Source organism: Lepidochelys olivacea, assembly GCF_965140295.1.
Source record: "Lepidochelys olivacea isolate rLepOli2 genome assembly, chromosome: 10".
NCBI classification, from domain to species: Eukaryota; Metazoa; Chordata; order Testudines; family Cheloniidae; genus Lepidochelys; species Lepidochelys olivacea.
In genome coordinates, this window is record NC_140420.1 from 71,840,073 (window position 1) to 71,864,064 (window position 23,992).

General features: G+C 43.9%; 1 protein-coding gene across 1 annotated transcript in view; it reads right to left on the bottom strand.

Moving 5' to 3' along the window:
* AGBL1 (AGBL carboxypeptidase 1) overlaps positions 1-23,992 on the bottom strand; it is a 377,284-nt gene that overhangs the window by 166,890 nt on the left and 186,402 nt on the right. The window contains exon 21 of the mRNA XM_084641264.1: positions 3,422-3,551. Coding sequence (XP_084497390.1) covers positions 3,422-3,551 — 130 coding nt within the window. The remainder of the gene's footprint in view (positions 1-3,421; positions 3,552-23,992) is intronic.

Consider the following 23,992-nt stretch of genomic DNA (forward strand, 5'->3'; position numbering starts at 1 on the left):
AGCTGAAGATGGAAGAGAAAGTCACAGTTAGCATACCGTTTTCTACCGGAAAAGCAGTTGCAATTAAACTGGCCTGATCTGAAAGACTATTAGCTTTAAAGCTCTGTCCCTTTCTCCTTCAAGATGTCATGCCCTGCTTTGAAGAAACTGTTCGCACATCACCAGCATAAATGGGACCAAATCACTTCATAGAAAAACCATTTGGCTATCAACTAACTTGGCTCCATAGCTTACTTTCAGAGTAGGGGAAGGTATTTTTGAATGTGTGTAAACTTAAATCAATGTGCTCTTTAAATTCAGAGAAAAATCCGTTTCTCATGTACTTCAGGCTGAGAGCAAGAGAGAAGATGGAATTAATAGCTTCTCCTAAACTCAAGAATACTGACAACTTGCAATGTGTATGGGCCCAATCTCAGGACCTAGATACCACATTGATAAGCACAGGATAAAGACACAGATTAGAGAGAAGAAGAAAGGATAGATAGATAAAATATATTTGAATAAGAGGGAATGAGAATGAGAAAGTAGCTTAGATTAGATTAAGAGAGCCCATTGAAGCACCACACCACTGAAAATGATTGCGAGCTAACTCAAAAGTAAGCTTCTGGGGGCTGGGTGTCCTTCAACTCTCCCAGATGTCAATGTCTCCAGCAGCGGAGCTCCAGCATTCTGGCCTATGACGGAAACCCCCCAGTTGCAGGGAGTTTCACTGTCAGGACAACTGCAGACTTTTTTCATCTCTGCCTGCTGTTAGACTGTTAGCCTCCTCCATTGGACTCCGCTCATGACGCACAAGGGGAATCTTCCACCCCTGTGACTCGCCCTGCCCATCAGGTTGTTTCTCCCTATCCCTCGGGCTCTTGCAGCCTGAAGATCCGTCTTGAATTTGCATTAGATCCGTTTGGTGGTATTCAAACCACTTTGCACTTTTTCCTCAAGGTCTTGGACCCTTCTCCACATTCTCCTGGTCAGCGACCCTGGGCAGAGTGAAAACTTATCCCAGCCCCGTAGAGGACCAGGAATCCTTTTGGGCTGCAGCGGTCTCATGAGTTTTTGCCACCTGCAGAGAAGGAATTTTTTTTCCCCCACAAAAGTAAAAAACACAAATTTTCACCAAAATGGCTTGACTGACAAATGTGCAGAAAAGGAATTCCACAGTGCAAAATAATTAGACTATTCCCAGAGGCCAAGGGACCCATCAATTGGATTTGAGTCGCTGGTGACTGGAGTATTAAGCTTTAAAAAAATCAGTGCAAAATCCTTACGTATGAACTAGCTTGAGTACCTGAACCACAGGAGAGGAGGAACCAGAGACTGGAGCTGGGCAATATTTTTTGGACTAACATTTTTTTCTTTTTTTTTTTTCAGATTCAGGTCGACCAAAACACTTAGTGCATTCAGGTCAAAATCACCAAACTTCTTCAGTTAAAACTGAAAAGAAATCTGAAATAATAGAAACGTGTTGACATTTTCTAAGCAAAATGTTCAGATTTTTCAGTGTGAAACACCTTTTTGTTTCAAATTTTACTGCATTTTAAAAAAAAAAGGTTAAAAACCTGAAACATTTTGTTCGACGCACAATAAAAAAATTCCGGTTCAGCCACTGAACTGACAAAATCAATCGTTAGTGTATCTCTACCAGGGGCTTTCGAAAATCAGGCACTTACACTCAGGCCTGGCATTCCTTGTCATGCCAAAATGCACATGCCGTTACCATGATTGTATATGCAAATGCCCAGTTAGAGGATTAACCAGGGATACACATGTGCAGTGCAATTGCGGGAACTGTGTGTCTCCAGCTTGAAAAGTCAGGAACTATTCTCCTCCATAAAGTCAACACAAGAGTTTCTCCACTCATCTGCATAGCTCTTATTAGAGACGAGGCTTGGAAAGAGCTGCTTAAGTCTCTGCTTAACAGATGAGTTTTGAGCTTTCCAGAGACCCAAAGCTACTGGCTAGCTGCTAACTATGAAACATCCTGCTCCCATTGAATTGAATGGCAAAAATGATCATTGAGTTCAGTGGGAACAGGATGAGCTGTTTGGCTCTGATTCAGCAAAGCAATGAAACCAACGGGACTTAAGCTTGTGCATAAAATTACGCACATGATAAAATGACGTGTTGAAACAGGGACTAAATCAGATGAGGTATGTAAAAGATGACAGTGTGGCCGACGACACTGAATATCCTATCTCAGACTAGGCAGGTGGAAGATGACGTAATGGCCCATTCCATGACTTTGTTACTCTGTGAGCAACATTTAGTATTCAGCTGTTCCTCAGCTGCCTTTCAGATGGTCCCAGCTGGAAACCGGAGCACGCTGCCATGCTTATGGCTAATTAATGTTTATTTATATTTTTAAACAAGCATTCCACTTGTCATGTTCACATAAATCTTTTCCTTTCCCACTAGGGGCTGTTGGAGCACGAGCCGAAATACTTTGTTTACTCATCACAAGCCTAGTCTGAGTGCTGGTCTGGTGGAGGTTTCTCCACTCTTTGCTGAGATTCATGCTGAGGGCTTTGAGCCAAAGGGGAGAAGAGGAGATTCCCTTCCCATACAGAGAAGCACAGAAGTTATTCCCTTTTCGAGCTGGTTACTGTGCTGCCATCCATGTTCAAGTTGCTCTGATGTGGGCTGGAGATCTCAAGGAGAGACCAAACTGAGCTCAGCCCTATTGCACTGGATCCTGCAATGAGATCTTTGCAAACTCTCTCCCCTCTCCACCAGGAACGGTCTGAAGAAAACACTAATGATGGATAATACTTCACACCGATCTAGCACTTTTCATCCGAAGACTCAAAGAGCTTTATGAAAGGTGGACATTGTAATCCCCATTTTACAAAGGAGAATACTTTGCCCAGAGAGACGAGGTTACTTGCCCAACATCACTCAGGGAGCCAGTGGCACGCTGAGAAATCAGATCAAGATCTCCTGATTCCCTGTCCTCTGCTTTAAATGCTGCACTAAGTTGCCTGCCTGCACAGCAAACTTTGCAGGAACCCTCTAAAATACTTAGGGGATCCCAAGTAGATAAAAATTGGCATCCTCTCATCAGGCAATTTATTACTTCAGTGCTCTGCTTTCCCAGATAGCATGGATTTTGGGGACAGAACTTCCCGAAACTACATCTCAACTTCAGCTCTCCCAACCTTAAACTTTCCCCCCTAACCAGTGTGCTCTCCAGACTGGGCATAGGGTTGTTGGTTAGAAGGGCCGATAGGCAATAAAATATCCCCTGAAGTGAAGGTCTCCAAGCTCTTCCCCATTTCCAGAGTAATGTAGCACTGGAATGTTTCCAGATCTCCCCAGACCCCTTCTCTCTTAGACCTGAACTATACAGAACAGGAGTCTTTGGGGAAGGTTGCAACAAATGAGCAGTGCAGGGGTATTAATAAAAGGGAAGATGGAAATGACTCACCAGCGGAGCCCGGCCAACACTGCACAGGTAGTAGAGGAGGCCCTTGGTGTGGTAAATGGTTGGATGGAACTGGCAGCTGGGAGCCAGCCACTGTCTATTCAGGTCGTCCCCACTCAAGGAGCACCGGTGGCTGGAATCACAGAACAAAACACACCCCAATTAAACTAACAAAACAACTCAGTGGTTTCAAAATGTCTGCTGTTTCTGAATAGTCCCTATACTAGGGCAGGCTTGGCTTGTGATGCTAATTCATAGATATATATCTAGATTTCAGAGATGGGCTTGAACGAACTAAAACTCCACAGAAGCTTATTTTAGAGGATTCTGCAAAGAATAAATTATCTATTTCATTTCCCTGCAGGGCCTGCTCAGTTAGATTCTAGGTAATTAATGCAGTTTTGATTTACACATGCACTCATATTAAACAGGACTAATACTCTGTTTTTAAACTCTCTAAAACATTGCTAAAGTCTGATGTGAAATACAGAATCCATCATGGTCTATGGAGGTATAAAGGGTGGGTTTTCCATAGCCAACCTGGGGCATAGGAATGCCCAATCATCAGTCATTATCATTGGAACTGGAAAATCAGTCAGGCCCCATTGAAAATCTATAGGCACCTGCATGGGATGAGCAAAATATCTCATGCATGGTTTCTCCACTCATGAGAAATGCAACCATCTCAAACACATATCAAGAACCAATAAGATCTTTATGCTATACATCACTGTTATAAAAAACAATTGGCTTTAGCGGGAATTTGACTTCACTGTAAGGGCTGAGTAAAACCTAAGTAAGGACTTCACGGTTTGGACCAAAGAGACTTTTACCTTAGCTCAGTCAAACTTTCCTCTCTGGTTCTGTTTCACTGGCTAATAAATTGTGCTAGATGTTTAATTGCATGGAGGGGAATTTGCATATTTTAGTACAATTATGCAGATCTGAGTGATCTCCTTTATAATGACTTTGTTTTAGTTCCAAGCATCCTCACTCTACACAAAGGCTTCACTCTAACTGAGATTGCAATTCTCAAATTGTGATGCATTGATAAAGTTTAGGCCCTCCATTAGATCTGGATTCATGATAAGACCTATCATATTCAAATCAACTGCATCTACTGTAGAAGACATACTGTTAGCTTAGTAAACGAGAGCTGGAGTGTGCTTGAAGGTATGTATTCTAAACATCACATGGAATTTCAGCCACACAACTCCGTCTGACTTTAACAGGAGATACCATGTTCCACCATTTCTCCCACTACACCGAATGTTCCAGCCCTCTAACAACACAGCATGCAGAAACACACTACCGTCATGTGTGTATCAATGAGATTTCAAAATTCACAGGCAAGACTTTAACCAGTTAGGCTGCGTTGCACACACCTTCAGCCCCATCAGTGCTTTATAGAAAATGTTTGGAGGGAAGAGACTCCAAAGTCTATTCAGAGCCTTTGGAGAAGAACCGAAGCAATGGGAGTCTGACAGGAGGAAAAGGGGAATAGAAATAGTAGAATCCACAGAGCGTGTTATATTTTATACACACACACACACATATATATGTATATATACACACAATGTAGAAAAACAAGGCTCTGATGCCATCTTGGGGTTTCTGGTGACATCACAACATCCATTCCACTTTTGCTGTTGTTGTCACCTGAATTCCCCTTTCCCTTTAATTCACAGTTCCCTTGCTACTCATTCTGCAATTTGTAAAACATTTGCAATAGCTAACACCCTGGAAGCCAGAATTTGCTGGTGTGATAACTGCTGCTGAAAAACTTCTAGCTCAAAACTTGGCAATCCAGTATAATGTTTATTAGTGGCCCTTCACATAAAGTTAACCCAAGCCTCACCCCTCCTCATTTTTTTGACAGTGGCAACTCTGCTAAGAGTAACAACCATATTTGCCCCCTGGGTGTTTAATGTATTGCTAGCAGGCTACCTCTGAAGAGTGATATCACCGTACAAAAGTCACCAGTTGCACTGGGTGGCACTCACTCCATTTGCAGATGACCATGAAGAAATAAGATCCAGATTCTTCCTTGAGTGGCATGTCCTCCCATGGACCATACAAAGAAAATAACAGAATGCCACTAGCCATCACCTTCAGCCTCCCCAACTAAAACCTCTCCAACGCATCATCAAGGATCTACAACCTATCCTGAAGGATGACCCATCACTCTCACAGATCTTGGGAGACAGCCCAGTCCTTGCTTACAGACAGCCCCCCAACCTGAAGCAAATACTCACTAGCAACCACACACCACACTACAGAACCACTAACCCAGGAACCTATCCTTGCAACAAAGCCATTGCCAACTGTGTCCACATATCTATTCAGGGGACACCATCATAGGGCCTAATCACATCAGCCACACTATCAGAGGTTCGTTCACCTGCACATCCACCAATGTGATATATGCCATCATGCGCCAGCAATGCCCCTCTGCCATGTACATTGGCCAAACTTGACAGTCTCTATGTAAAAGAATAAATGGACACAAATCAGACGTCAAGAATTATAACATTCAAAAACCAGTAGGAGAACACTTCAATCTCTTTGGTCACTCGATTACAGACCTAAAAGTTGCAATTCTTCAACAAAAAAACTTCAAAAACAGACTCCAGCAAGAGACTGCTGAATTGGAATTAATTTGCAAACTGGATACAATTAACTTAGGCTTGAATAAAGACTGGGAGTGGATGGGTCATTACACAAAGTAAAACTATTCCCACCCCCCTACCCCCCCCCCCGCTGTTCCTCAGACATTCTTGTCAACTGCTGGAAATGGCCCACCTTGATTATCACTACAAAAGGTTCCCCCCGCCCCCTGCTCTCCTGCTGGTAATAGCTCACCTTACCTGATCACTCTCCTTACAGTGTGTATGGTAACACCCATTGTTTCATGTTCTCTGTGTATATAAATCTCCCCACTGTATTTTGCACTAAATGCATCCGATGAAGTGAGCTGTAGCTCATGAAAGCTTATGCTCAAATAAACTTATGAGTCTCTAAGGTGCCACAAGTCCTCCTTTTCTTTTTGCGGATACAGACTAACACGGCTGCTACTCTGAATTAAGTCAATGAGTAGAACTGATTAAAAAAAATAGAATTTCCATCCCATTGGAAACAGCAATATTTTTGACATTTATTTTTATTCCAAATCAACATGAAAATCAAAATATCAATTCTTTTCACAGAATAAACATTTCCAAAAGAAATTGAATTTAAAAATATTGAAATATATGGTTTCGAAATTTTCAGACTAAGCAAAATGTTTCAGTGTCTCCAAAGAGAAACCTTTCATTTCAGGTTGTGTCAACAATAATCTGTGTTTGCCTGAGCTGCCATGGTCTCTTCCTCTAGCCAAGCCACCATGGTGTGTGAAGGGAGTCCCATGACCACAGTGCATCATGGGAGATGAAGTCCAACCAGGGCAGCCCAGCTCATAAAGAACAAGGGGAGCATGATACAATTGAACTACTACTTCCAGGAGGCACAGAAGCGGCTCAAGCAGATGCAGAGATTAATGTCAAACCACCTCTACACTAATTTTGTTTCAATTTTTCTGTCGGAAAACATTCTGCAAAATTGACATTTTTCTTACAGAATATTTCAATTAAATGGAAATCACATTTTCTATTGAAAAAAAAAACATTTCTATGAAAAACTCCCAACCACTTCTATCAATGGGAGTGGCTCGCCAAATCCAAGGAGAGAATGTAACACAAAACCACAGAATTTAGTAGCTCTTGCCATGGAGTCTGGTCCCATTGTGCCTCAGAGTACACAGGGCCTTGCTTGTGATATATCGCTTAAGCTGTTTGATTGGGTGGAGCAGACTTTGTATATTTCAGTGCAAATATGCAGCTCTGAGCTAACCCTCCTGCAGTGAATTCATTTTAGTTCAGAACATCCTTACATCCTTGCAAAGGTTTCACTCTCACCAAGATTGCAACTCACAAACTGTGTTGCACTGATACAAGTCAGGGCTTTTCTTAGATCCGAGCTCAGGATTATCTGAGCTCACCATATTTACATCCCTCCTGGTGAATGCTTATTATTATCTCATTAAATTTAGTACAACTGCTTTAAAAAAAAATCCAGAAGCCCTTGTTCAGTACAATTGTTCTCAATGGATAGTGTGCGTCTCCCTGGTAGTTAGTTACAAAGTGATGGTTATGCCATGAGTGTGTAAAACAACACATGGCCAACCAATAAGGGCCTGTGCATGGGGACAGGAGTGGGAAAGTGGAATTCAGTCTCCTCTTTTCAATCTTTGCTCTTTTAATCCATCTTTAAATATTAGCACTATTGCCTGTCAGTCCATATTCACTGCCTTTGGGTTGCTGCAAAACTTTAATTAAATTATGAAACGTTGATTCTTTTTTTCCATTAAAGCCCGTTTACTTCAGTGACTGCTTCATGCCATCCCTCTTCCCTATTTTCTTCCTTTCTTCTCTCCCACTCCTACTACCGATGACATTTGCAGATAAGGGCTTTGTCCCTTATGCTAGGCAGCCAAGGGTGAAGGTAAAATATTAAGCTGATCTCAAGTACTGATAACAAATAAAAGGAGTGGGAAGCCAAGACTGGCTTTTGTGTGTTTGCCAAGATTCAATGAAATTCACTTCTCAGATCAAAGGTGTTCATTACCTTGCATCTCCATGCTACTAGATTTGCTGTAAATGCTTTGTGTCTTCTTTCCTTAGCAAGAGTCCTTGCCACCTTAGCTAGGACTAGCTGGAACTCAACGGAAACAATGAAAGATTTGCCTCTGAAAAATTTCCAACATAAAAAAAAAAGTCTGCTCTATGTGTCTTTGTACAGGTTAGCTGTAATTCAGCTATTTGTTAGAGTTTCAATCAGTGTGTTTACCAAGGATTTAATGTATGTGTTATCCATACATTAAATCCTTGGTAAACACACTTTTGTTGTTCACAAACCTGATGCTGTGCATTGGCTTTAGATCCATGTTCTTTTAGCTCTTCTAGGTTTAAACACTGGGGAATCTCTATGGTCTAGAGAGAGCCATTGGATAAGGGGAAGTGAGTAGCTTCCAGAAGACGCTGTGGGAAAGAAGACAGTCTCAGAGGCACCATTTCTCCTTTGCTCCCCCTTGTGATAACTGTGTGCTCATGCCACTGCTGAAGAAAAAAAACACTCCTCCCCAATGTACTATGAGGCTGTAAGAGGAGAAGGGGTATCTAATGTGACTCATGAGAAAGCACAGGTGAAAACTTATACAACAGAGGATATGGAGGCATTTGAAAACAAGAGATCCTCTGTTCCTACTATGGAGGTGTCTGTGAATGGATATAAGGCATAACGCAAAGGAGTTTGCACAATGACACATGACATGAGAAAGTTTCCAGTAGCCACAACTTCCTATGAAGACAATCACTTGTGCTCTCTCAGATATGCTTTGCCCCAACATAGTGCTGAGTTAGCTCTTGTCTCCGTGATAAATAAGAAAAGGGCAGGTGCTATGGGAAAAGGTAGATCTGAACAAGTTCATTCTCCATCCTCACAACACACCAATCATAGGGTCTGCCGTTAGGCAGCCGCTCCAGATTTTGTTCCTGAGGCATCCCAGAAATATTCGAGTAGATGAGCAGCCAGAAAAATGAAACCAGGGAATAAGAAGTGACATGGCCACAGATGCTAAGCCTACTCATGCTGAGCTCAAGAGCAGCAAGTTCTGAGGTCCTACCTGTGGGCCTACCTGCGGGCCATAAAGACCCTACCTTCTTGGTAATACATTTAGAAAACAACATGGCCCTACCATGGCTAGATACATAATATGCAGATGGGCAATCACAGAAACCAAAGTATCATCGAGCCTTCTTCTACAGACCCCATATGCAGAGGTACTTAATGTCTGCTATACTGGTTTAAACCATCTTTCTCTTTAAGAAAGCCATTAAGCACCTTGGCTTCTAACTGCAGTGGATTCTGACTGTATGGAGAGGACTGATGGGGAGATTCACTTGGTGATTACTTGTTTTGTTCATTCCCTCTGGGGCACCCAGCATTGGCCACTGTCAGAAGACAGGATACTGGGCTAGATGGACCTTTGGTCTGACCCAGTATAGCCGTTCTTATGAAAGACAGACAGATACACGGGCTCCACTCCACAACTCACTGAAGTCTTTGCACTGACTCCAATGGGCCTTTGGATCAGGCCTATTGATAGAAAGGGAGAGACAGAGAAAGAAATGGAGAAGGCGAGAGGTAAAGAGAAAGGAAGAGAGGAAAAGAAAAAATACAGAGAGAGTGAGATATAAATAGAGACACGAAGGAAAGAGACATATGGGGATAAACAAAAAGTGAAAGAGATTAAATGAGTGAGAGAGGAAGAAATGGAGAGGGAGAGAGAAACAAGTCACTTTTTAAAGAGAAAATGTTACTGCAATTTCAAGATAAAATGACCCAAAATCTCCTGTCCATTACAGATAACTGGAAAGACAGGACCCACTATAGCGAGTGAATGATGTCAGGACCGATAATAACAACACCTGGGGCACAGTGAGCTATAAAATCTAAAGGGACACATTGTGTTTGATATTTAGAAAGCAGCATCACCATTCACTGCACATTCAAATAACAGAAGGCAGTACTGACACAGGGTAAGAATATCTATAAAGGGAAGTAGATATACTTAAAAAGCAGGATGCCTTTGACCAGCATGGGACAGTCTCAACCAGGCACAGCATCTTGGGCTTTATAAATAACTACTGCCAAGAAGGAAGGATAAAAAGAGAATCTGTATTATGGTGGTTTGGTGTTGTTGCTCTGAATGTTCAGAACAGGGAAAATAGGAACCCATCATTTTGCTTGACAGATTTTCGTGTTGTGTTTCCAGTGAGACAGATCCCAAGAAATCAGAGGAAAGGGGCATCTCCAGTAAGACTATTGCTCATGATCATGAGGACTATGTTAGAAGGACATGGATTTTCTCTAGCTCTAATTCCCAGTCCTCCCTTTAAGTCTCCACACTAGGAACAGCCCAACTGTCTTCAACATTTGCGCATCCGCATTGTGATGCTGTGTCACTGCAACGATGCTGTGTCATGGTGGTGCAATGAGATGTCACTTAGCACCATGCAACATCCCCAAGTAACTTCAGGGCTCTTTCATTAACCTGCAAGACTGGAAGTGGGAGCGGGCTGAGGAAACCAGGACAAATCCTCACATTTCAGGATGGCTGGCATCCAAAGGTGTTCACGTGCTGTGACCCTGCACAGAGATGCAGAGCTATTCTGTTGACACCCAGGCAGCCCAAGTGCGTGCATCCTATTAACTCCAACCTACGAATACAAAAGTGTTTCTCTGAAGCAGAAGGAACTGGGGACGGAGGAAAAACTGTAGGAACACCCAGGTTCAGGAAGAAGATTACATGGAGTTTTATAGTAACAGCCGTGTTAGTCTGTATTCGCAAAAAGAAAAGGAGTACTTGTGGCACCTTAGAGACTAACCAATTTATTAGAGCATAAGCTTTCGTGAGCTACAGCTCACTTCCTCAGATGCATATCGTGGAAACTGCAGCAGGCTTTATATATACACAGAGAATATGAAACAATACCTACTCCCACCCCACTGTCCTGCTGGTAATAGCTTATCTAAAGTGATCATCAGGTGGGCCATTTCCAGCACAAATCCAGGTTTTCTCACCCTCCACCCCCCCGACACACAAATTCACTCTCCTGCAGCAGGAGAGTGAATTTGTGGGGGGGGGGGTGGAGGGTGAGAAAACCTGGATTTGTGCTGGAAATGGCCCATGTCATAAATATAAAGGGAAGGGTAAACCCCTTTGAAATCCCTCCTGGCCAGGGGAAAGCTCCTCTCACCTGTAAAGGGTTAAGAAGCTAAAGGTAACCTCGCTGGCACCTGACCAAAATGACCAATGAGGAGACAAGATACTTTCAAAAGCTGGGAGGAGGGAGAGAAACAAAGGGTCTGTGTCTGTCTGTAGTCGTCTTGGCCAGGGACAGAACAGGAATGGAGTCTTAGAACTTTTAGTAAGTAATCTAGCTAGGTATGTGTTAGATTATGATTTCTTTAAATGGCTGAGAAAAGAATTGTGCTGAATAGAATAACTATTTCTGTCTGTGTATCTTTTTTGTAACTTAAGGTTTTGCCTAGAGGGGTTCTCTATGTTTTTGAATCTAATTACCCTGTAAGATATCTACCATCCTGATTTTACAGGGGGGATTTCTTTATTTCTATTTACTTCTATTTTTTATTAAAAGTCTTCTTGTAAAACACTGAATGCTTTTTCATTGTTCTCAGATCCAAGGGTTTGGGTCTGTGGTCACCTATGCAAATTGGTGAGGCTTTTTATCCAACATTTCCCAGGAAAGGGGGGGTGCAAGTGTTGGGAGGATTGTTCATTGTTCTTAAGATCCAAGGGTCTGGGTCTGTAGTCACCTAGGCAAATTGGTGAGGCTTTTTACCAAACCTTGTCCAGGAAGTGGGGTGCAAGGTTTTGGGAAATATTTTGGGGGGAAGGACGCGTCCAAACAGCTCTTCCCAGTAACCAGTATTAGTTTGGTGGTGGTAGCGGCCAGTCCAAGGATAACGGGCGTAATATTTTGTACCTTGGGGAAGTTTTGACCTAAGCTGGTAAAGATAAGCTTAGGAGGTTTTTCATGCAGGTCCCCACATCTGTACCCTAGAGTTCAGAGTGGGGGAGGAACTGTGACAGCCCACCTGATGATCACTTTAGATAAGCTATTACCAGCAGGACAGTGGGGTGGGAGTAGGTATTGTTTCATATTCTCTGTGTATATATAAAGCCTGCTGCAGTTTCCACGATATGCATCTGAGGAAGTGAGCTGTAGCTCACGAAAGCTTATGCTCTAATAAATTGGTTAGTCTCTAAGGTGCCACAAGTACTCCTTTTCTTTTTATGGAGTTTTATGTTTGCTGTTAAGTTAACAATAAAGACAAATAACAGCCAGGAACTGAGTTTGGACCAGATCACAAGTGTTTATGCTGAGATAGAAGCAGGGTAGGGATGGCACGCCCTTCCAGTCTCTAGGACGATGTCTCCACCACAATAAAAAAACAGTGGCTGGCCCACACCAGCTGACTCAGGCTCACAGGGGGGGGAGGGTGTGGGGGGTGGTGGTGGTGGTCAAGCTGTGGGTCTGTTTAATTGCAGTGTAAACATCTAGGCTTAGACTGCAGCCCGGGCTCAAGGACTCTGCAAACTGGGAGGGTCCCAGAGATAGGAATGTCTACACTGCAATTAAACAGCCCTGCAGCCCAAGCCCCCTGAGTCTGAGTCAGCTGGCCTGGGCCATTCATGAGTGTCTAATTGCAGTGTAGACATACCCTCAGAGGGCTGTTATATGTGCATCTGAGCACTCACATAGAGCGGGGAGGTGATTAATTACACAATTCACCTTGATCTTTGTGCCTTTAATGCACAGAATAGCGAGGAAAAAACAAATGTTTATACTGAAAGTAATTTAGTGCAGAACAATATGTGGTTATTAGGTATTTGGATGTGTTTTGGTAGGTCCAGAATGGGGTGACAACTGATTGGATGTGCTTTGAGTTTCCTGTGTTCCATGAATGTGAGGAGGGAACCTTTCGGATCAAAGGCTTGACAACTTGATCTGGGTGTTCCTTCTGTGCTCTGGGCCATCACTGTGTAATACTGCATTATTTCTTTCCATAGGGGAAACCATCCTTCCAGCCAGTAGGTGGACTGTTTACTGCCCCTTATGGAACCCATCAGTGCTGCTCCTGGGCTAGTGAGGGGGGTTCGCTGGCGTGAGCCATGGGGTGATCCCACTCCAGTTAGTCCAAGGAGCATAGAAGGTAAAGCTCTCAGTTTGCCACGGGATATCAATGCATTAGATTGTATGAAATGAAACACAGATGAAAAGCCTCAGGGCATGAATGAAGACACTGCTGAATGAATCCCTTCCATTCACCATTATTGCAGCTAGCAATTCACCAGTAACAATTCGTTTTCCTTCCAACACGAAGGAACTTGAATAATAAAATGTCCACACATAATCATGGCAAAAAGAAGCCAGTTGGCTAGTCATTTCAGCACTGCTAAAGCAGCAGGGAAATGCACTGCAGAGACAGATAGAGGTGTGTTGTGCGGTGTCACGGCGGATAATAGAGAGGCAGCTAACCATGATTCTGTAAGGATGACTCATTACTCACTCAGGACAAATAACCAGCACAGTGTGGGCTCAGAGTACTGCCTGGAAACATAGCTGCCAAAATAGACATTGTGCTTAAAAGACATAAGGAGAAGTGGAATATGGGAGTCGCCATACTGCAGCAGACCAGTGGACCACAACAAGTCCAGAATTCTATTTCTTACAATGGGCAATGAAAGATGTTTCACAGAAAGGCATAACCCCTCTTTCTCACACCCTATCATGCACCTGATAGACCCATGCAGATGGAAAGAGGACCTTTTCCTGACCTGGCGTTCAGTTGTACCATGAAGCTCCAGGATTGACAGCCTTTCTCATTGTTATCCTAGCTTGAGAAAGCACCCAGGTTATTCTGGAGGCAAGCTGGACCCTCAGAGTATGCCTCCCTTCCCGTCTTCAGTTTGCATTGGCTTTAATAGGGCTGGCATGGCAGCACGTAGTGTGATGTCCAATTAGTGCCAACTGAGAGGAGGAGTCAGAAAGTTGGATAACCTTTACTTATGAAATACAACAGGAACCTTAGGAAGGTCGGGCATTTTCTTGTTCCTTTCTGTTTTCAGCATTACATTTTCTTGGGGAAATGAGCGAATCCCAGTGCTGAAAAAGGTGACGGATTTCAGCACTCCTAGCTTAGGCAGCCACTGTACCAGATTCCCCCACACAGCTAAATGAACACACCTCCCAGCTGACCCTCCCCACCCTTTTCTATGTTATTGCTTAGAATCCTGCACAGTTCTAACCAATGCACCTCAGTCCTTACCTGCAGGATCTCCTGGTATTCTAAACTGCTTCTCTCCCTATAAGTGCACTAATGTATCTCAATCCTCACTTGCAGTTACCCTGTTCTTCCACTCCTGGGAGCTCCACCTACGGCTCTGCAATGTCCCTTAAACTGACTTGCAGCATACCCTGCTGTCAGGCCTGCTTCTATAATGATCAACAATCATACTGACTTTCATAGTTGTTTAGGGACTAGGACTAACAATAAGGAAATAGGTGATGAAACCAAAGGCTGGAAAGCAAATGTAACTTCTCAGTAGGCATCAGTATTCTCTAGTTTCTCTGCTGGCAACCATCAAGAGTCTAAGAGGAAACCTCCGTTTATCTTAGTTACAATGGACAGCTAAGGGATTCACACAGAGTGCAGAGTGGATGTTGCTTCTTGGCTGGTTATGAGACTGACCTCCTGTTGCCATGCTGGTTTACTGCTAGGCCTTTAGGATGAAGATTTTCTGTGCTCCCTTCTCATCGATATTACATGACACGTGAACAAATCTGTACTTATCTTCCTGAATGGCAATTGTGCCATCTGGCTGCCAACCGTTTAATGATGCCATTGAAGGTCTCCTTCCCAGTTGGGGTGGCAGCGGCAGGACGATTTTACCCTTTCGGCACACACTAATGAATTCATGATGCATAATGCTTCCTCTTGGGCAAATGCTTTTCTAAAGCATCACTCTGCTAGCTTCCACTTGCCTCCTTACAACTAAGCACTGCTACTAATTAGCTTAATGAGCTTTCAGTGTTTCTTCTACATCTGACTGATTTTGTCACAATGGACAATCCTTTCTTCTTAAGATAAATGATAGAGAATCTGTGCTCCTTCAGCTTGGTGCATGTAATAGCGTCACTGTCCTTGTTCAGCTCCCTCTATTATGAGCCCTCCTTTGGACTTGATGGACACATTTCATTAAGTCAGATTTTGTTACAAACCAGTTAGGGACACAGAATGAGATCTGCTTCACCCCCAGCTAATATTAGCAAGGTAACAATCAAACGAGGCAACAGTAAAGATGATCAGCTAAAAAGGCGAGTTGACAGTATTAATACAGACTGGTAATGTTACATCATAGTCCCACACAAATGTTGTCACAAGATTTGTCCATCAAACTCACATTTATTTGAGTGAATAATAGACAACAGCCTTGAGCATTAAACACTGTGGGCTGATTCACTCATTGGGCTCAGCACCTTGGGCAAAGAATTTGCAAATCATTACCAAATCCAAGTGGTAAGGTGTTATATCCACTGAGCACTCACTTTACATGGGGAATACAAGGTGTAGGATAATGACAAAACAAGCTCCATACATGCATCTCTTGTACTTCCCATGCAGCTGAACTGCGACACAAAAAACCCCACTGATAATAACTGGACATTGCAGCTCTCTATTGCCTCTCCTTTCAGGGTCGCAAAGTGCTTATTGTATCATGCCTGAAAAAGCCTTACAACAAAATGTTTGATGAAAACTGCTTTTGATGGAAAACTAGATTTGTGAAAAAACACATTTTTTCATAAAAAGTGTCTGCTTTCTGCAGAAATTTCTGACTTTTAACTGCAAATCAAACTGCAAGCCAAAATAATTTTTATTTTTTGGCCAACCCCTTCCCCACCCCAGTAATATTTTTTTCTCAGTTAAAACAAACAAACAAAAAAACTGATTTGGAAATGCTGCCATGGTGCATCACGGGAGTTGTGATTAAGGTTAAGGCTTCATGCTCCAATTTTCTCTGAGCTGAGTCCCTGACTGGCTACATTTGCCATGATGCATCACACAGTCAGGGATTCCTATGATCACAGCTCATCAGGAGAGCAGATTGTAATGCATCATCACAGATGTATTCTGGTTCAGGAGCCCGACCCACAGAGAAGAATGGAGGGCATGAGGTATCCAAACTACAACTCCCATGAAGCATTATGGTAGCATTTCTGAATAGAAATTTTTGGGTTTAAACCAAATGTTTTCAGCTGAAAGTTTTCAATTTTTCACTGAAAAGTTAAAATTTTCCAGGAAAAAAAAAACCCGAAACATGTTCCAACCAGCTCTACTCATAACCCTTATGGAATATGTAGTATAGTTGTAGCCGAGTTGGTCCCAGGATATTAGAGAGACAAGGTGGGTGAGGTAATATCTTTTATTGGACCAACTTCTGCTGGTGAGAGAGACAAGCTTTCAAGCCACACAGAGCTCTTCCTCTTGACCTCGAAAGCTTGTCTCTCTCACCAGCAGAAGTTGGTCCAATAAAAGATATTACCTCACCCAACTTGTCTCTCTAACCCCCATGGAAGACAGGCAAGCAAATCCCAGTTTTACAGAAGGCTGTAGTGAGAAATGAAATGACACACCCAGGGTTCAAAAGTCAGTCAGTCATAAAACTAGGAGCAGAACCTAAGACCAGGGAGCACAGAGTTGTACAGGTTCAACCCAGATTGTGTTTTTAAACAGATTTACTTAAATCTGTGCAAACTCCTGTGTGGATGTTCTTAAATTGATTTATACCTGATTTATATCCATTTATCTTAAAATGATTCCTAACAGGCTTAAGGTAAATTGTCCATACATAGGGCTGTACCAATTTAACTGAGTTGATTTAAAAACCTGTTGGTTAAATCAATTTAATTTCTGTGTGTAGATAAATCCTAAGGATTGCGATTCCTAGACCCCTAATTTAAATCCTAGTCCACACTAAATAACAAAGAAGAGCAAAGCAGTCCATCAAAGGTGAACAAACAAAGGTATAAAGGAGATCAAAGGAATAGGGCTACACTCTGAAGTCATGTAAAAAAAAAAAAAGAGGATTTGATGACAGCTCTGCTGGGATCTCCTTGTTTCACTTGACCAAAAATTTCAAACCAGCCAAGAAGCCCCAGAGGCATGACTCCCTCTGCAGTACCTGATCATTAATCCTCCTTGGGGAGTTTCATAGGTCACTGGAAGGAAAACAAAGCTCTCTCGGCAGCTACTAGGAACCACAAAGCTCAATCTCAGACCTCTAAAGATGTGCTACCACTAAACCACAGGGCCAGAATATCCCAACATATACCTAGGTCAACACCAGTCAGAACCTGTCCTTGGCTCAACAGCGATGGGTAAGGCACTGCACAGAACACAACAATGAGAAATATGCAAGAACCAACTCCTTCATGGGCCTCTTCTGGGATGAGCTAGGCGTGACCTAGCATCTTTTTGTCCTATCTCTAATTTCCATGATCCAGTAGAGGCTAAGCATATCACCACCAGGGGAGAAAGTAGCACAGAGGACTTACCGGTACAGGGGGCCCGGCTCCAGGCCCCCCAGAAGGGGCTGGGCCTCAAGAGGAAGGGATGGGGCTGTGGGTCAGCCTCCCCCAGCCAGCCCATCTACGTTACCTGACCCATGCCACCCAGGGCTCGGGTGGTGATTTAAAGGGGCCTGGGGCAGCTCCCCCTTTTACACACACACACCCCCAGCAGGGCCGACGATGGCAGGGGGAAGGGCAAAAGGGGTAGTGACGTTAAAGAGCTGCCGTGGCAGCACTTTAACATCAGCTGCGTACAGGCTGGTACCAGCAGCCACCTCTTACCAGTACGCCATACCAGCCCACTCTCACTCCTGATCACCACCCAACAGAAGAGCGCAGATTGAAAACCTGCAGTTCTCAACAGGTGCCCCAAGGGTCTGCACTGTAACCTGACTGAAAGTGTCAGTGAGTTACGAGAGATGCCATCCCACAACAGAGCAGGGCAGTGAACTGGGACTGAAAACAGTAAACAGAGCATGATAAAAGGGGGAGCAGAGAGAGACCAGGAAGGCGGAGGAGACAGAAGTGGGAGAAGCTACAGTCACCACTTGTCAATTGGGTAAGTCCAGTCATGCATTGTGATAACTTTATCAGTAGTATCACTCTAAGTCATCCAGTTCATCCCCCATTCTCAAAACTTTTGTTGGAAACTACTCTGGATTAGGTAGCAGAGTACAAATGACCTAACACAGGGAGAGCCAACCTTTATCCAGCCCAGGGGTACATTGTCAACGTGCAAGCCAGATGATGCTCTGGGACATTGCATGCTGGGATGAGAAAGTTACTCACCTTGTGCAGTAATGTAGGTTATTCAAGATGTGGGTGCTCCACTTCAGGTGTTCGTGTGCCCCTGCGCTCATACTCAGAGACTCAGTGCCCGGTTGAGTCACACTTGCATAGTCCTCATCTCATGCTGCTTCAGGCAGTTAACTGACGCTGTGCGACCAATGCCCCCTATGTTCCTTCTCTACTGCAGAGGCTGAGTAAGAAACTCTGCAGTAGAGGGGAGGAGGGAGAGTAGTGGAGCACCCACATGGACACACATCTCAAAGAACCTACGTTACTGCAAAAGCTAAGTAACTTTCTCATCTTCTTTGAGTGCTGTCCCTGTGGGTGCTCCACTTTAGGTGACTCCAGAGCAGTGGCCAACAGGCTGTGTTGTCCATAAGGATTTGAATGGCCTTGTTTTTGATGAGTGGTAGGAAGTGGGAGCAGGTGTTGCGGACAGCTTGTAGTTCTAATAGATTTATATGTAGAAGAGATTCTGCAGGAGACCAGCAGCCCTGAATAGAATGTGGATGCATGTGTGCTCCCCCATCCCAAGAGTGAGGTATCTGTGGTGATGGTTCGTGTCAGCATCTTCTGAAGGAAGGGCACCCCCATGCATACGTTGGCTGGTTGTGTCCACCAGAGTAGGGAGTCCTTTACTTTGTCCGGCATCGTAAGATGCTTGTTTGTGCTGTGTCCGTGTGGGACATAATTCATACAGAGCCATCCTTGCAGGCAACGCATGTTTAATCTGGTGTGTCTGACAAGCAAAGGTTGTGGCTGCCAAGTGATCAAGAAGTTGTAGGCAAGTCCTGGCAGATACCTGTGGACTGTTTTGTGCTGTGGATAGGAGGCTGGTGAGAGTGAGAAACCGTTGCCTTGGTAGAGAAGCTACAGCCTCGGTAGCATTGAGATGGGCCCCAATGAACTCCACCTCCTGCACTGGCATTAGGGTGGACTTTTCAGTAGTTATTTGGAGGCCCAAACTCGTGAAGAGGGTTACCGTCTATTCGGTGGCTTGTATTGCTGCCTGCCGTGTTGACACTTTTAGCAGGCAGTCATCCAAGTACGGGAATATCATAATTGCGTTTCTGTTCAGGTATGCTGCCTGTACCACAGACAGTACCTTTGAAAACATTTGAGGGGCAGTAGATAGGCCAAAGGGAAGGACCTTGTATTGGAAGTGGTCCTGTCCGATGGTAAAACAGAGAAATCTGCGATGAGAGGGATGTATTGTTACATGGAAATATGCAACCCGGAGGTCGAGGGCCGAGAACCAATCCCCTCTTTCTAGAGCTGGGATTATGGTGCCTAGTGTGACCATCTTGAATCGCTGTGTTTTGACAAACTTGTTGAGTTGTCGTAGATCGAGTATTGGTCTCTATCTGCCAGACTTTTTCTTTGTGAGAAAATAGTGGAAATAAAATCCTCTCCCTCTGTTCTGTTGGAACGGGTCCTAATGCTCCTAGCTGCATGAGGTGGCTTACCTCCTGGCACGGTAGAGACTCATGAGAGGGACCCTTGAAGAGGGACAGTGATGGAGGGTGGGTAGGGGGTTTGGAAAGAAAGGGGATGGAGTAACCAGTCTGTACAATTTCTAGCACCCATTTATCAGATGTGATGGTCTTCCAGATTGGATAAAATGGAACTAGACGATCTCCAAATGGTTGGGAGAGAGATGGTGTCACCAGCACAGATAGACCTGAGGTTCTCAGGCCCTCGACCAAGGCTTCAAATTTGTCGTCTGGAGGTTGATGGTTGGGACGCAGCTACTGAAGAAGTAGAAGGCCCTCAAATTGCCATTGTTGTTGTGAATACATGGTCTGGCAGTAGCATTGGGGTACATAATAATTCCTCTGTTTTTTCTTGGGTTTGGGTGTATAGATTCCCAAGGATCGGAGTGTCACTCGTGAATCCTTGAGCGAGTGAAGAGAGTCATCTGTCTTCTTGGAGAAGTGTTTTGGACCCTCAAATGGCAAATCCTCAACTGTGGATTGCACCTCCTTAGGGAAGCCGGAGAGATGGAGCCATGAGGCCCTACTCATCACTACAGCTGTTGCCACTGATCTTGCAGCTGTGGCTGCAGGATCAAGTGCGGCTTGCAGGGCTGTTTTGGAGATGAGTTGTCCCTTAGATACACGTGCTGTGAATTGTTCTCTCTTGTCCTCAGAAATAAATCAATCAAATCATACTTTTTTGTGTAGTTAATATAGTCATATTTTGCCAGTAATGCCTCATAGTTGGCTATGCGGAGGTGTAGTGTAGCCGAGGAATAAGCCTTGCGGACAAAAAGATCAAGTCTTTTCCTCTCTTTGTTGTGAGGTGTGGTTTTGGGCTGTTGTTACCTACCAAATTCCTGGATTGCATCCACCACTAGGGAATTGGGCGCTGGTGGAACTCTTTCCCCTTTTCCATCTCCTTGGTGCTCTTCCTCAGTAAAAAGGAGCAATGAGGATGAGTCTCTTCCAGCCATACCTCTACAATAATCAAGATGGTGGCATTTCAGAATTACATCAGCTAGGACACTTTTAGCTGCCCCAGCCCTGTTTTGGAGCTACATAGCTCTGCTTTTCCAAGCCAAGCCAAGCCATGCCCAGTTTTGGGAGGGGGGGGTTGTAATATTTAAATTTTGAATAGATAGAGAGATAGATAGATAATGTTGTTATCCCCTTGCAATTCTGGTTAGGCACACAAATTCATCTTTTTATATCAATGCCCATAAGTCAAATCAGATGCCTTCTACCTTCTCAAGGCAGGAATAGGCAGGCAGTGATTTGATTCTGTTGTTGTATTTTTGCTGGTCAGTTATCTGGCTTAATACTGGAGTGAAAAAAGGATCTCCGTTCTTCCCAATGAGATGTGTGCGGGGCTGTGATGTGATTTATAGCAGAATTAGCCACTGGCTGACATATGAGAAGACACAGTACACTACCCCTTCAAGTAAATTATAGCTCCGACAAGGCAGCATTAACTGAAATATGCTGAGTGGTAGCCTACAAAATAAAATGAAACAATGAAGTGCATCATTTGCCCACTGTCTTCCTCCACAAGTGAGGCTGCATAAAGAAAGCAGAAGAACCAAGTTTTGCTCTAGGCTGGGAATGGGGTTTTCCCTCCGCCATTATGTAAAATCAATACTATAATGATGGTTAGCTTATTGCTAATGTCTATAGCAGGGATCAGCCACTTTTGGCCCGTGGCTTCCCAGGGAAAGCCGCTGGCGGGCTGGGACGGTCTGTTTACCTGCTGCGTCCCTTGGCCCATGCCGCTTCCCGCACCTCCCATTCGCCTGGGACGGCGACCCGCGGCCAGTGGGAGCTGTGATCGGCTGACCCTGTGGATGCTGCAGGTAAACAAACCGGCCCAACCCGCCAGCAGCTTTCCCTGTCGGGCTGCGTGCCAAAGGTTGCCAATCCCTGGTCTATAGTGTCACTGGAAATTCTTGTTTCCAGACTGGCATGTGGCTTTACTGAAGCAAATCCTGTTTGCTAACCTCACATAGCATTCATAGGCTCTTTGAGTGGCAAATACTCTCTCACTACAGAGAAATAATACTTTCCTGCAGTTTTCTGGGTGAAACCAGGCTAGTAATCGTACATACCAATCCTGGTTTGTTAATATTGCTCCGGGCCAGCAGGGGATTTCCACATTTGCAGGGTGAATTCCACTGAATAACCATGAGTTCCTGAAAAAACATGTTTTTCTTTTCTTTTTTTTCCAACAGACTCTCTTTTGTGAGAGAAAAGCAATATCAAAGACTCAGGCCTGTGTGTAACAGAGCCTATGTACCAGAAAACAGAAAAAGCTATGGGGCAATTCTGTTCTACATGACATCAACAGAAGTTACAGATCCATAATGAAAAGCAAATTTGGGATTTATGTATTTTCCATTCAGTTACATACTTCTTCCCATGTGGACTCCTTGCTAGTACAGGGTAACTTCTATGTAGACTTCCTCCCCATAGATAATAATTCACACATCAGTACGAGGTATCCTACTAAAATATGGCACGTCTCATGCTATTCAGAGACATCTGTAAAGAGACTGGATGACTCAGGTGATGACACAGGGGCCCTTTCACCTCTAGTTTAGTGGCTGGGTAGTGACTAAAAGTCAACCTTATCTGACAGACATTACGTGGTCGATGTCAAACAAGTTGACAGTGCCAGTCCAGTTGCTAACGAATAGGATACTAATATTACATACATAAACCCCATCATCATTCCTTTGTTGACAATCGTAGCCAAGAGGTTAAGGACTGGGTGGGCCAAGGAGACTAACCCTTGGTGCAGAGCCCCAGGTCTGAGGAGAGTCACACTAGCTGTGACAGATTCATGTCTGCGCACGTGATATTACCCTACTGCCAGGGTTATACCCATCCTGTGGATAACTGGAGGACCTCAGTTTCCAGGGCTGTCAATGGGGCACCTCTCACCAGTACATTCATTTCAAACAATAATTAATGAAAACAAATGTTAAACCCTCACCATAGAAGTAAAGAGACAGCAGCTCTACATTCTGTAACTTCAAGCAAATTGAACTAAAAGGCCATCCACTAACACGGCCCAGAGCTTTCAGTGTGTTGTCAGAGATGAGACCCCAGGAGTTGGCTAGGAGCTGCTGGAAGGGCATTCAGGAGACTGATCTGCAAGTGAGAAGAACCAACAGCTGGGGATAAGCCGAAAGGTTTGGGTAATGCTTGAGGATGCTCTAAGCTTTCTTTCCTTTGTTTGCTTTCCCCCCACACATGCACTGTGAGCCTCTCGACTTCGGCTGAATGCTAATTCTGAAACTAAAAAATGACAACAAATTGCACTTACATAACTGCTCATCCAAGCACAGCATCTCTGGGCACTTCACAATAGTAAAGTTAAACGAAGCATTCAATACACATTTATTAAAACAAAGTATCCGCTAGAGAAACCTAATGGGTTTGTGGAGCTCTGCAAAACATGTGTAATAAATAAAATTTCATGAACAGGCAAAATCATTGCAAACCCGAAACTTGAATCCCCCAAAGGGCTCACAGCCATAGCACAAAGCTCAGCTGAGGTTTGAGAAAGCTTGTGCCAAAGTGCTGAGTGAAGACAAGGCTGAGATTCACAGGCCAGGAGTGATTTATGGTTCCTGATAGGAACCACTTGAAACTCGGTGGCACTGAACAGCTTCTCCCGGAAACCAGGCCAAACTCGGTGATTTTGGCAGTCTTGCTTTGGATTTTGGGTTTGCAAAATTCAAAACAGAACTACGGCAATGTGATCTCATGCAAATGGAAGCAAAAAAAAAAGAAAAGAAAATGGTTCACAAAGGCCAGTCTGAGCAAAACTCAGCTGGTTTTGCACAATTATTGACACCAATTTTCAAACCAGGTACCTAAAGTTATTTAAATACTTAAATCAGTGGCCTGATTTTTCAAAAAGAAAAGGAGTACTTGTGGCACCTTAGAGAGGTCTCTAAGGTGCCACAAGTACTCCTTTTCTTTTTGCGAATACAGACTAACGCAGCTGCTACTCTGAAACCTGATTTTTCAAAGTATCGAGTTACCCAGCA